The sequence below is a fragment of the Phlebotomus argentipes genome, unplaced genomic scaffold, assembly GCF_947086385.1.
Source record: "Phlebotomus argentipes unplaced genomic scaffold, Phlebotomus argentipes genome assembly contig_5, whole genome shotgun sequence".
In the NCBI taxonomy this organism is placed as follows: Eukaryota; Metazoa; Arthropoda; class Insecta; order Diptera; family Psychodidae; genus Phlebotomus; species Phlebotomus argentipes.
In genome coordinates, this window is record NW_026776165.1 from 1,888,064 (window position 1) to 1,901,149 (window position 13,086).

Genomic DNA, 13,086 nt, shown 5'->3' on the forward strand with positions numbered 1-13,086 from the left:
CTTACCTAAAACGTTTCAACTCAAATTATGCGTATCACGTTAGACGGAGCATAAAAATTTTGGTGTATTTTCTGCCTTCTCTCATTCTTAAATCCGTTAATTTATGTTCATATACACACTTATGCTTAAATCATATTTTTCTCTTCCTTTCTTTCCTTTTTTTTTGGTAATCTATTCTTGTAATTTTAATAAGTTATTCAACATCAATTGTCATCAATTACTTCCAATATTTCCGTACATATAATTTCATCATGTTTCATCCTTAAGTGTCTAAATATTTGCCTAGTTAGTGTCAGGATCCAAATCCAAAGTGTTGATAACACATTTTAATTAGTAACAAATGAAGTAAAAGAAATATACATATTCCACTCCGAATTCATTGCGAATTTCGCCCATCTGTGACTTTCAACATTATCATTGGATTACTCTTTTTCTTTTTTCTTTTTTAGTAAATTGCAATCGAAATTATCACAAAATATCTATATAAGATTACAATGTAGACTTCATAATATAATTCAACTGTCTTTGGATTTAACAATTTCTTCTTTTTTTTCTCTCTCTCTTCCTCTCGTGTGTGTTTGTTTTCTCTTTTAGCACTTCAAATAAAAGATTATAATGTATGAATAAATATATAGAGAAGATATTAGAGATTGCATACATATGTATAAGTATATATCAAGTTTAGCTAGGTCACTAAAATACATACACACGCGCGCATCGCCTTCACTTGGGATGCGGAGGATTGCCAAACGGTGGATTCATCGCCGCACCCTCGCCTCCATGGTAGAGAGTATCATAGAGATAGGGAGGAACACTGTGACCTTTATTTGTGGCGGGCTCAGTCGGAGCCCTCGACTGTCACTCTCCCGCTATTGTCACTGTCGTCCACTGCCACGGACTTATGTATCCTCCGCCCTTCTGCGGGTTGAAGTTGTTCAAGTCCCTGCGGCGCAAGAGAACGACACTTAAGTCACGCACAATCCCCAATAATAATGGGAGATAAAAATGTGAAAAATCATGCACAGAGATTTCTAAAATTAACCAACCAGTGACCTAAAATCAACTCCCTACGAAGACTGACAGAATATTTCATAATAGAATGAAAAATCAATCCATTTTTGACTGCAATATAATGCTTAAATTTAATTTATCACATCAAATATTGAAATGATTCATTTTCAAGAACAATTTTAAAATAATCAAAATTTTAATGCCCCGGAAAATATTTGAATAAATCAAATTTTCTTTTATAATTTTCTGAATATTTAATAAAAAATTAAATATATTTGATGCCTTTTCACAAAATTAATAGCTTGAAATCGCAGGTGACTTTCTTCTTGATTATGAAACACTATAAAGTCCTTTAATGAGATCCTTTTTTATTCCCAGGGAGCGTAAGAAATATGTTAGTAAAATCCAATCATAGAGACTGACCTGCCAAATAATGGGTGCCAGAGTGAAGAATTGGCGTCGGGGCCGTCATCTGACATGCTCGTGGTGCTGCCAACCTCCGCGAGGTCGTCAGTGGCCAGAAGACGCCTCTGCATGGCGGCCGGATCGAGGAGATGCTGTCCCGACTTCACCTTCAGCTTGGGTTGCGGCACTGGTTGATGGCTGGCCGTGGCCGTGGCGTGCACCTGCTTTGATTTGTCCTCCTGCCCGTAGCCGCCGTGCGACGATGGATTAAGGAGATTGAGGAGTGACTGATATGACGCACTCTTCGCCCGCGCCTCCTGATAATTCTGATACTTCTGCCGTGACAGTCTCTCATCCTCCTTCGCCTTCTGCATCGCGTGTTGGCTCATCTGCTCGAATTCACTCTTGCTGAATGCTGCCGGCGGGAAGTGTGGCGAGAAGTTGTTCAGCTGTGGGGACTGCGGATGACTCTTCTTGCTGCCGCCTTGGGCAGCGGCGGCGTGGGGGTGAGCGAAGGGTGGCACGGAGCCGCCCTTTATGTGACACCCGCCGCGCGGCGAGTACGCTGGACCGGCGGCAACAGCGCCGGCGGCGGGAAAGGGTGAACTGGGGCTCTTCTGCAGACCCATGTTCTGCTGCTGTCCGCCGAATCGGAAGTTGCCCAGTGTGTTGGACATGCAGTGCATCGGATGGGCTTTCTGCTGAAACTGCGGCATCTTCATCACATTCTGCTTCGAGGATGTGTACTTCTTCGCCGCCTGTCGGTCCAATCGCTGCAAGTGCTGCATATTCATGTTGCTCTCCTGCAGCATCGCGTCCTGCCACAGTGCCAGCTCCAGCGGATTATTACACCCCATCAGATTCTGCGACATTCCGCCGCCATTCAAGTTGTTCACATTCAAGTTATTCTGCGCGGCCAGCAGCATGAAGAGGTCCGGAAAGGCGCCTGGCAGGTTGCGCATGTTTGGTCCCTTCATGAAATCGCCCATGTTCTGATTGCGCAAGTGATTGAAGTACGGCAACCACAGCATCTGATTGAAGATTGACGACTGCAGCAGACTTTGATCAATGTCAAACTTCCCACCCATCGGCATTTGATTCAGTGCCGGCTGTGCCTCAGGCCGCGGCCGCTCTGGTGTCGCAGAATTGTGATGGGCGTGTGAGAATTTTTGTGGTGGCATCTTCTTGTGGTTTCCAGCCTCTGCGGTGTGATCCTTTAGCTTGAACAGCTCCTCCTGCTTCTCCAGAATCGTCTCCAGCTGAGTTAGTGACACCACCAGAATGTCGGGATCCTGCAGAATGGTAGGAAAGGCAAAGGCTTCTGGCAGACGCAGCTCGGGTCGTGTGGTGAGAAGGAGCGGAATCTCACGAGCCGGTGATGCCAGGACTGCATTGAGACGATCTTTTGGCACAAGGAGTGTACTCGGTACTTTCCATTCATTGTTGGACATCAGCAGGCGCAGCTGAGTCAGTGGATCAGGATCTTTACCCATGGACGTCTTCTCCGCGTGACTCTTCGCATCGTCCGTCTTGAAGGAGTCGGACTTCATGCGCTTCTTCACCGGCTCACTGATGTTGGCATCATCTGTCGGCGTGAGATCACTCAGGAGATTCTTGGCCTCTTCGGAGCAACTGACAGTCGGACTGGCTGACTTCCTGCAAATGCCCAAATTGAGCGGTTCCGGCTGATGCTGAGGATTCTCCTGGACATTCCTCCTGCCGCCGTCGGCCGTCTTTGGCGATGTCACGGACAACGAGTGTAGCATGCGACTCTGCTGCGAGTACAGATCAGGCGAGGGTGGAATTGGTGGCAATCCGCTCGGCTGGGGGGATTGTATGGTATCGGATCCGCGCGACGTAGGCCGCGTCGGTGACGGACTCCTGTGCTGATTCATCCCCTTGCAGCTCAAATCCTTCGGCATCTCCTCCACACACGAGTCCGGCGACAGGAGCGACGTGATCTCGGCGATGTTCTTCTGGCTGGTCTCGCACGGTGTCGCCATAAATTTAGTCTCTGTTAGCTCTTTGATGGTCAATGACAAATCATCAAGACTCTGTTCCGTGCCAATCTTGAAGATGTTGTTGCTCGACTCGAGAATTGTTTCAATTTCACCACTCTCCGTGAATGATAGACACTTTGGGGAGTCACTGAGGCGTGAAATAATATTCGCCACTGGTTCTGAGTCTAGCAGTAATTCGTCCTCCTCATTGTAGTCATCCTCAACATTGCATGCCGTTTGTTGCTTCACATCATCAATATTGCCTGCGAATTCAATGAGAGAAGGTATTGTATAAATTGCATTTTCCCCAAACGATGATATCGATTTAATTGAACTCCATTCATGTTAATAATTAGAGCCAATCAATAACGCATGACGAAATTGTCACAGCATATCATGTGTATGCAATGCTGTGTCGAAGGCATAAGAAATGCAAGTGTGACTTGTCCCAGAAAATCGATTTTTCCCCACCATATATGTAGGTAAGAATTTTGCGAGCAAAATCGCGCACAAAAACGTCTCTATGTTGTGTGCGGGGAAAATCCTTCCCCAAAATAGGAGCTCAACAGGGACTTTAAGGATTAATTAGCGCTCTTTTCTCACCTGATATATTGTTCACTTCGCAGCTATGCTCAATGAGAGAATCCAGGAGTTCAGTTCCGGTCATTGTATTCTCTCCACACTGATCCGTGAGGTCGAGATCCTCGGAATTGCTCACGGAAATCTCCCTTATTGTCTCGATGAGTTCCGACGTCACGTTCAGGTTGTCTGCGAAGGATTCCTGCTTGAAATTTTGCTGGGCGTCGTCGTCCGTGATGGTCTTGCACATAAAGGGAATAAACTTTTCTTCGCACTGCTCCTCCTCCTCCACCTGCTCCTTCTTCTCACAATCCACCAGCTCCACGTCGCGATTGCATGGATCCCGAGATGGATTCCGTGTGGGGTCCACGTCGAGAAGAATGTGTGTGTCTTGAAATAAAGATGGTTCCTCTTGATTGTCCTTGCAGGAGTTCTGCACACAATTCACGACTGTATCCACCTCAAATGTCTCATAAACTGATGCACTGAGAATACGGGCTTGCTGCTCATTCTCATGTGAAATATCATGAATTGCATTAATGTAGTGTTCTTGCTCTTGCATTTGCTGCATTTCCACCACATCTGTTTGTTGCATTGTCGATACATTCTCATCTCTCGCCTTATTCTCACTTGTGCAAGCGCCCGCTCTATCATTCATCTCGCTTGTCCTCCCAAATCTCTCAATAGATGCCAATGTCTCCAGCTTTTCTCCACTCTCCAACACATGCGCACCGCTGTCCACCTCCTTGCCACCCTCGAGCCTCTCTGCGTCCTCTTCACCCACTCGTGACGCTACTAGATGTGCCTCCTCTTCACACCTCTCGTGTTTCCTCTTCTTCTGCTTCTTCTCCTTCCTGTGCTTCCTCTTTCGCTCGCCTTTCCTCCTCTTCTTCTTCCTCTGACGCCTCTGTGCCTCCTGCAGACCACCATCGTCCTGCAAGTGGGTCCTCGGGATGGCCTTCCACACACCGCTGGCCGTCTTTGTCAATCGTATACGATTCCTCTTGTCATAATCCTCACACCGCACATCGATGATCTCGGTGTCGTTCTGTGTCACCCAGAGAAATACCGGATTCACACTGGGCAGATCACCTACAGAAGCCTCCTCGCAGCGTTCTCCGCCATCCTTCGCTCCTCCCTGCTCCGCCGCCGCATCCTCATCCCTCAGTGTTCTCTCTTGAATCGATACTTTTTCCGCCTCACGCATTTGTCTCTTCCGCTGACAAGTGTCCATAAAATTGTGTGTCCAAGATTGTCCGCTGTCATCCACTCTGGCATCATAGTATCGATGGCCATCACGATTGACTTTTCGACTCCTCGCCACCAGTGCACTCCTCCGAATGGGGATCAGATCTGGCAGTGGCGGACGCGGGGATTTGCTGTTCCTCTCCGAACATTTGCCACCCGCCACAAAGTTTTCCTTTTCCACAAATCTGCCCTGACAATCTTCATATGTGTTCCATCGCACGCCGATTTTCTCGGCGCTCATATCTTCATCATTCCAGTGAAGGCGAACTGCACACCAAAGCCCCAACTACGTTGCCAAAGAGAAATAGGAACAATTATTAGAACATTCTATCGACATTTAATGTCCACAAAAACTCACCCTTTCTCACTTGAGACGTCTTTCTTCGCCAGAATATGTGGGCTTCTCCCTTCGTTCTGGCGAAATTCCTCGGAGCACAAATATTATTATTGTTTTACACTTGCAACTTTTGACACTTCAACTTCGGCTTCACGTAGAGAATATTTCAGCTCAACGAAAATCCACGGTATTTTTCTCCCTATTGAGCCAACTTCTATTGCATACACTTGGGCTCACAAATCCACTATTTTGCCTTAAATATTTCACACTTTTTTCACGCTCTCCGAACTCTCGCCGTCAGAATTGTGGGCATATATTTCTCGTCCAAAATGGCGTTCACGGGTATTATTATAAAATAAATATTAATGTCACACTGGGCCAAAACTACTTCCTCAAGCATCTATTGCTGGACTCATTTCTGCCTCTTCCACCCACAGAAACACCATTCACCATTGCCAATGGTCTTTTTCTCATTCGTTCGCTATGCAATTCAGCTCAGGCGACTCTCATATTGTTGATTTGGGGATTTTTTGAAGAACTACCGCAAGAATTTTCCATTTTCACTGTCAAACATACGACATATTTATGTGTGGCAATGAGAAAGAGAAAGAAGTATGTGTGTGTAGTATTATAAACACTGTCCAAATTACGTAAAGTTCACCGTACGAGAGATTATAATGAACTGAAGGGGAGAAAACCACTTCGCTCTGAGAAATTTCTCAGGACAACGATGACACTACGTGTATTAATACAGAGTGAGACAAATATTAGAAGCACCCCGAAGAAGGTGAAACAATCAATACAGCGACCAAGAGAGACATCAATGAGAAATCGTGACGCTAGACGATGGTGAACAGGATGGACATATTGTGCATTTTCAAGTGTGAACAACCGAAAGAGACAAATACAAGTATCTCGAAATCGTCAAGAAAAATCACAGATTAATTAGCGAACGAAAATACTCTCTCAAACCTATCAAAAGTGCCCACAAGAAAGTCCATTGAAATGACGATTAACTGAACCAGAATGAATTTCACGTGGGAACAACAGGAAGGAACAGAATACTTCAATATGGTCTTAAACACCTCCAAAGTACTGTACGCAAAGTATACATTTCAAGATCATCCATAGGATGGAGCGAGACAGACACTACACGCGAAACCATGAATGAACATACACACGTCTCTCTCTATTCCGTAAATCCACTTTACACACTTTACATTTGGAAGTTCAATACGTACGAAATCCTCTTCAAAACATTCTATACACACAGTGCAACACATGCATATGAATTCCACAGCGCGAGGGTTCGTCAAAGTGACGAATTGCAATGCACAATCTCTTAGGGAATTTCATTTTAACTAATAAATACAAATATATAGATGGAATTTGGTTGAAAATCTTAAAAATAAATATGATTAATGATCTGTTTAATTAACGTGTAAGCAATGAACGCAAAAAGAGTGACTTTCTCACAATTCCACATGATAATAATCACTTTATAGAGGACCATTAGTCGCACATGTCATGTCTAATAGGCAAATGTAAATAATGTTGTGTATAAAACCACACATAAATGATTTTGGGGTGCGCATTTAGGTAAAGTCTTGAAAGTCGAGAACATGATTGAGAGCGAAAGTATAACGAAATTCCGCATTGTGAAATGTATTCTGAGATTTTATCAACTAAACGGCATTCTGCCGATAACATTTCCGCGCAAATCAGTGATTGAGAAGATTCTCTTGTGCCTCGGAATGTTCTATATTCTATTCCTAATCGCGAGCATGACAATTGCTCTCTACTATTTCAAGTCTCTGTTCGACACAAGAAATCCTCTTGGGCTGTTTATGGATGTTATTCAGCTGGCAATTCCAATTAACACGCACATTTTCATCATCTACCAAGCAGCCACTCTCAGGAAGTTTCACCGAAAAGTGTGGCAATTGTTCATGATGGTGGAAAAATCCCTAAAAGCGTGTGACATTGACACAAGAAGCAATTTGGAGAGATTCTTCATGAGATATTCTGTGAAGTGTGTGACTCTTATCGTCATTGCTTGTGGCACAGAATTAACAATAATTGGATTGATTGCTGAACATTCAGATGGTTGGAAGTGGCATCGAACACTTGCATTGGCGCCTTTCTTAGGCAATCGCCTCTGTCTACTAATGCTGATGCTTTACATTGAACTCTATCATATATTTCTCACTGTGATAGCAGAAGAAATGGCCAAAGTGGTGAAGCTATCGCAGGCGAACAATCTCCAAAACCCACTGAAGCAATTCATTTTGTATCACAAGTGCAAGTGTTTCAAGGAAAATGTGAGCACTCTTTGGTACATCATGAAGTACATCAATAAATCCTTTGGATGGAGTATATTTGTCAACATTACGATGAACTTTATCATCCTCATTGTGGACTACTATTGGAACTTCAAAGCTCTCTATTTGAACACATCTGCAAGCGAATTGGCCTCATTGCTCTGCTCCATTCCACTCGTGGCTGTTCTCTTGCCATTCATCCAATCCTGCGACAGGTCTTTGCGGCCAATTGAGTCGATAAAGCATCTCATGGGGAAGATAAAACTGGACACGGACAATCAATACCTCAATCGCTTCATCAAGCAATTCTCCCTTCAAATCCTACAATACAAATTTGACCTTAGCGCCTCTGGATTTTTCTCCATCAACTTTGGATTGCTTCAGGGCGTGAGTAAACAATTTGCAATTGACATATTAATATTAGGTACACTCAATAATGTTGTACTTTCTTCTCTACTTCAGTTTGTGAGTTCCATGACGATTTATCTGGTGATTGTTATCCAATTCGAACTGTCTGACCATTACACCTACTGAGTTGTCTGCGCCAGTCAAATACCTGGGTTAAACCACAAGTGATTTATTCTGAGAAACAAATACTTTGTAAATAAATTTCAATCGCTGAAAATTCCCAATTTTATATACCTTCACGAGGCGAGAAATAAAACTGACTCACGAGGTGAAAGAAGAATCCAAATTCTGACATATAGACATAAATAACACTATAAACAATAGTAATGTAAACAAGATGTCACGGTGAAAAGGAGTTTAGTTAAAGATTTCATCTTCATTCTCAACTGTTTTTCTCCCCCCCCCCACAAGTTTTGGCCAATTCGCCGATTCTTTCAGCTAAATTCTTCCCATGAATCATACATGCTTTCTTATCAAGAACCGCAATATATAAAATGCAGTGGTGACGATGAATAAAGGAATGTAATTAAGAATCCCAGCATTGTACGCATAATGTATATATGTAAATGTTCAACAAAGGTGTAATTCTTTTCCGTGTCTGAATTGAAAAAATCGATTCGCTGACCGCTTTGCTATATTTGCATAATTGCAGTAGAAGGTTTCCTCAGAAGGTTTATTGCAAAAGGGATGAAAAAAATTAAGTAGTTCGGTGGGTAAAATAAAAATTACATTTTGGTTGGAGAAAAGAGAGAAATTTGATCATAAACTGAGGCAAATGGAAATCATTCACATCCAGTGATAATAGATAGAAGTGATTGAGGGTAAAATGTTTTTCACCCTCAAAAAGAAGTGCTGATTTTCACGGAAAATAAATCACCAAACCAAATTCACGCCTCAATGTCAATGAAATAATAGTATAATCAGTTGAGATTGACACATCAATCATTTACCCATAAATGCTGCTTGTATCTGTGCTCCATTGAATTGTACAGCAAGCTGTAGGTTACAATTCTCTCTATTATATTTCGTACAAATATTTGAAAATCATGAAACACCAATATTCGTAGCTTTTTTGTCACTCAAGGTTCGTCTCTCGCTGGTTCTGTGTTGGCTAATAATCAACGAAGCAAACTCGTTTCGCTTGTAATCTTCATTATACGCCAAGCTCAGTCTTCATTCAGCCACCGTGAGGATTAAATCGTGTCGCACAGTTACATATTTACAATTGTGTGTGGATCAAAATTCGTCAACAGAGCCTAATTAAGGTTCACATCAAGTTATCACTCTTGGATGCCACAATAAATAGTATTTAAGCGGAGCATTTGCACAGTGATGAAGTGAAAAAAATTGTACAAGTTTTCTCTCAAGGTGTGGAGCAAATATTATATCTATCTAATCAATAGGTTTGTCTTCTATCGCCACATGATTAGATAAGAAACACCGCGTTCAACATTCTACTGCATGAGAATATGAAAAGGAAAACTCCGCCACTTTCGTGTGACTTCTCCACAGGTGAAAAACTCGAATATATTGCTCAACACGGATTCAATCGACTGTGTGGAATTGACTTGGATGAAGTTCAAAACCACATAATGTCCGCATTCATCTAAAATAGTCAAATAGGAGAGAATTTGTGTGGGATCTGCTGAACCAGTCCGCGGTGTTGTGTCCATTGTGTGCTTTTCATTTACGCTAGTGGCCAAAAAAGTGAGTGATTTACGAACAAAAAATAAAGTTCTTCGCACAGACGATAATAATAAAAAAAAAACCAGTGGCAGAAATACTATGTACACAGATGACTGAGAAATCTAATTGAGTCACAATCGTATTTGGTGATTTTCTGGGAGAATAATAATGCCATTGAGAACATATTAGAGTCGCGCATAGTGATAATTTATATTAATAATACAACATGACAAATTTCCTATTGATAATTCTACTACTAAATCAACTGTCGTGGAGTCTTTCGGCTGAGAATGACACCGAAGAAGTGCTGCGCGGAAACATCACGGTGGAAAGTGAAATTTCTGTGACCCTGAACACAACTTCTTCTAGTCAGGAAATTGGGCAAACCACTCCAATGTCAGCAGAAGAAGCCCCAAAAGTCAACATTGAGGCAATGCTGGAAAATATTCCGCCAAATTGTCACAATCTAAAGGTAAAGTGATAATTTTTTTCACGTCTCTTCTCACGTGTAGGTTCAATTTTTTTCTATTCACGCATGACACAGACAAATTTATGACTAAACGCCGGTTTCCCGCAGTTTATTCTGCTTCTCAGTATTTCATTGTGATTAATCAGAAAGAAAGTTCTCCGAAAATGCGAGTGTCGTCAAATGAGACAAGCAAAATCGATTCTTGGAATTCCTTCTCATGCGCTATCACAACTCTTATCGTTTTGCGACTTCTGATTAAACAAAAAAAAACCTATCGGTTCAATTAACTGAGACATGTTTTCACTCTCAATGCCTTGCAGCGCCTCCCATCGCAACCACTCCTGACCGAATCCTCGGCCATAAGGAAGTGCTGTCCGAGGAATGAAAATCTCATCCACAGCAACAGAAACATGAAGGAGTGCCAGCCGACGGAGCACACTTTCCAGCCCACCATTGTCAATGCCACCTTCTACGAGGGATGCATCGAGGACGAGGAGACGGAGCACCTCCACTTGGCGCACGTGTACGGCAATCCGTGTGCGCAGCGTGAGTCCTTCATCTACAGCCGTCACGACGGCGATCTGCTGTACGTGCTCCTCAACGGCTCGCTGCTGATTGTGAATGAGAAGTTCGAGTGGATTGAGATTCGCGACGAATACTGCTTGGACACTGATGACAATGGCACACTGTCGGCAATTGTCTGCCCAGATGAGCTGGGCAGTTCCACACCCGAGGCCGCTGTCACGCACGCTCAGCTTGTCTTCCTTGCCATTTGCATGCTTATCTCTATACCATGCCTCCTCGTCACATCTTTCTTCTACCTCACCGTTGACGATCTGCGAACGTTGCATGGGAAGTCCCTCGCCTGCCATTGCCTATGCTTAGCCTTCCGCTTTCTGCTGATCACAATCATTCAGCTGCACATTGTGGTGGAGAATCTCACCACATTCTCCAATTACTTCATCGGCATGATCCAGTACTTCATCCTGGCGGCCTTTTTCTGGCAATTTGTCATGTCAGTGGACATTGTCATTAATGTCTGGTACTATTTGCCGAAGAACATCTCACCGAAAGGCACCTTGCGTGGCTGGATTCACTTCTCCATCTACTCCAGCCTCTCCATGCTCCTGCCCATCATCTTCATCTTCGCCGCCATGTCATCACATGAGCCCGAGACGCCGTACTTCCTCAAGGGCGTCTCCTGGGACGCCCACTCCAACCAGAACTTCTACATTCTGCCCGTCATCGTGCTGCTGTGTCTCTGCTTCTGCTGCTTCATCGGCGCCTACTACGGCTTCCAGCAGCTCAACGAGCTCAACATCATGGCGTGGCTGATGAAGATGAACCCTATCAAGAAGCACGACAGCGAGACTCACACCACCAAGTTGTGCACGAAGGAAATGGAATATGTTAAGCAATCGTGAGTCAATCAATCCCTTAAATGTTTCCTCATTGCACAGCGCATTTCTTTTTCTCGTTTTCTCACAGGGCGAAGGCCACATTCTACATGTATTGCATCCAGGCAATATGTTTCATCTTCGAAATCATATCCTTCTACGCGAATGGCAACAATATCATCCTGATGTTCGACACCATCAATGCACTCCAAGGACTCCTAATCCTCACAATATTCATCTGTTTCCCTCACACCCTCAAAATTATCAAAATGTGGTGGAAAGATCGCGGATCTCACGTCATCTCGGAGTCAAGTGGTGCAGAAAGTATTCCTTTGCGCGATATTAGGAAAGAACCAAATGATAAAATCTAATTTTTCTGATTAAGAATATTTAAAGAATAAATTTAATAGGCACAAAATTATTTAAGAATCTAACTTTTGCTTTTCATTTTATGCTCAATAAAAGGGATGACAAAGAGTCATTGTGAAGAATTTGAAAATATATTTATGCTTATTCGGAATCAGTGAGTGTTGAAGATTTTGAAGCACTTAAGAGAGACAAAGCTTCGCTAGAATCTTACGCCAGTGGCATTGCTATCACCAAGAAGACAAGTGAGAAATATAAATTTTACCGACATTTCTCTAAGCTCTTAATATTGATATCATTCCATTCTGTTCATTCACAAGAACAACGCGAAATCTTTTAAACGGTACTCTCTTAAGCGCGCCTCTTAAATTTGCTTTAATTTTCTCTTCACTCTTAAAGTAATTTGCGAGAAGCTCAAGAAGAATATCTTGAAGAATATGCATTTAAAGCCAGAATGGCCAGATTAATTTGATGTTTCTTTCGTATTCCTTAATTTCACGATGGATTACCCTTAATTTTTCTGCAGAAAAATCTAATCCTATTCAAATATTTTCGGAGAAGTTGCATTTAAAGACTTCAAGTCGATCATTGACGCTCATTTGTCTATCATATTGCAGATTATTGCGTTGTGAATCATGTGTTATATTAGTTTTTGCACATGGTTCAAGAAGTAAAACACACCATATCAATTTATTTGAGAGAGCAAATTGATAGAAAATAAAGTAAATATGGAAAAATTGGGGAGAACATTAAATATTTTGATCATTTTTACAATTGTTCAAATCGAAAAGTTCCAAGAACTCTGTTAATATTTTGTTCTCCAGGAAAAAGTCACCTTTAAAATTGAACTTTTTTGTGA

At 42.6% G+C, this 13,086-nt stretch overlaps 3 protein-coding genes across 3 annotated transcripts; 2 read left to right on the top strand and 1 right to left on the bottom strand.

Moving 5' to 3' along the window:
- Positions 1-156: 156 nt before the first annotated feature.
- LOC132265735 (uncharacterized) lies at positions 157-6,257 on the bottom strand. Its single transcript, XM_059766503.1, has 4 exons — positions 5,602-6,257; positions 4,020-5,529; positions 1,435-3,679; positions 157-943 (listed from the first exon to the last, which is right to left on the bottom strand). Exons 2-4 carry the CDS (start codon positions 5,482-5,484, stop codon positions 859-861), a joined length of 3,795 nt encoding a protein of 1,264 aa, XP_059622486.1. The 5' UTR covers positions 5,485-5,529; positions 5,602-6,257; the 3' UTR covers positions 157-858.
- Positions 6,258-7,364: 1,107 nt separating this feature from the next.
- Positions 7,365-8,435, top strand: LOC132265913 (gustatory receptor 23a-like). Its single transcript, XM_059766707.1, has 2 exons — positions 7,365-8,288; positions 8,364-8,435. The coding sequence occupies exons 1-2, from the start codon at positions 7,365-7,367 to the stop codon at positions 8,433-8,435; spliced, it is 996 nt and encodes a 331-aa protein (XP_059622690.1).
- Positions 8,436-9,493: 1,058 nt separating this feature from the next.
- LOC132265925 (probable G-protein coupled receptor Mth-like 14) lies at positions 9,494-12,360 on the top strand. The gene is made up of 3 exons (XM_059766723.1): positions 9,494-10,467; positions 10,785-11,884; positions 11,953-12,360. Exons 1-3 carry the CDS (start codon positions 10,222-10,224, stop codon positions 12,230-12,232), a joined length of 1,626 nt encoding a protein of 541 aa, XP_059622706.1. The 5' UTR covers positions 9,494-10,221; the 3' UTR covers positions 12,233-12,360.
- Positions 12,361-13,086: the final 726 nt, after the last annotated feature.

Coding starts and splice junctions, on each gene's coding strand:
- LOC132265925 (XM_059766723.1), top strand. CDS start 10,222: ATGACAAATTTCCTATTGATAATTCTACTACTAAATCAACTGTCGTGG. Junction 10,468..10,784: donor CAAATTGTCACAATCTAAAG/GTAAAGTGATAA, acceptor AATGCCTTGCAG/CGCCTCCCATCGCAACCACT. Junction 11,885..11,952: donor ATGGAATATGTTAAGCAATC/GTGAGTCAATCA, acceptor GTTTTCTCACAG/GGCGAAGGCCACATTCTACA.
- LOC132265735 (XM_059766503.1), bottom strand. CDS start 5,484: ATGAGCGCCGAGAAAATCGGCGTGCGATGGAACACATATGAAGATTGT. Junction 3,680..4,019: donor CGAAGTGAACAATATATCAG/GTGAGAAAAGAG, acceptor TTGAATTCGCAG/GCAATATTGATGATGTGAAG. Junction 944..1,434: donor TGGCACCCATTATTTGGCAG/GTCAGTCTCTAT, acceptor CTTGCGCCGCAG/GGACTTGAACAACTTCAACC.
- LOC132265913 (XM_059766707.1), top strand. CDS start 7,365: ATGACAATTGCTCTCTACTATTTCAAGTCTCTGTTCGACACAAGAAAT. Junction 8,289..8,363: donor ACTTTGGATTGCTTCAGGGC/GTGAGTAAACAA, acceptor TCTCTACTTCAG/TTTGTGAGTTCCATGACGAT.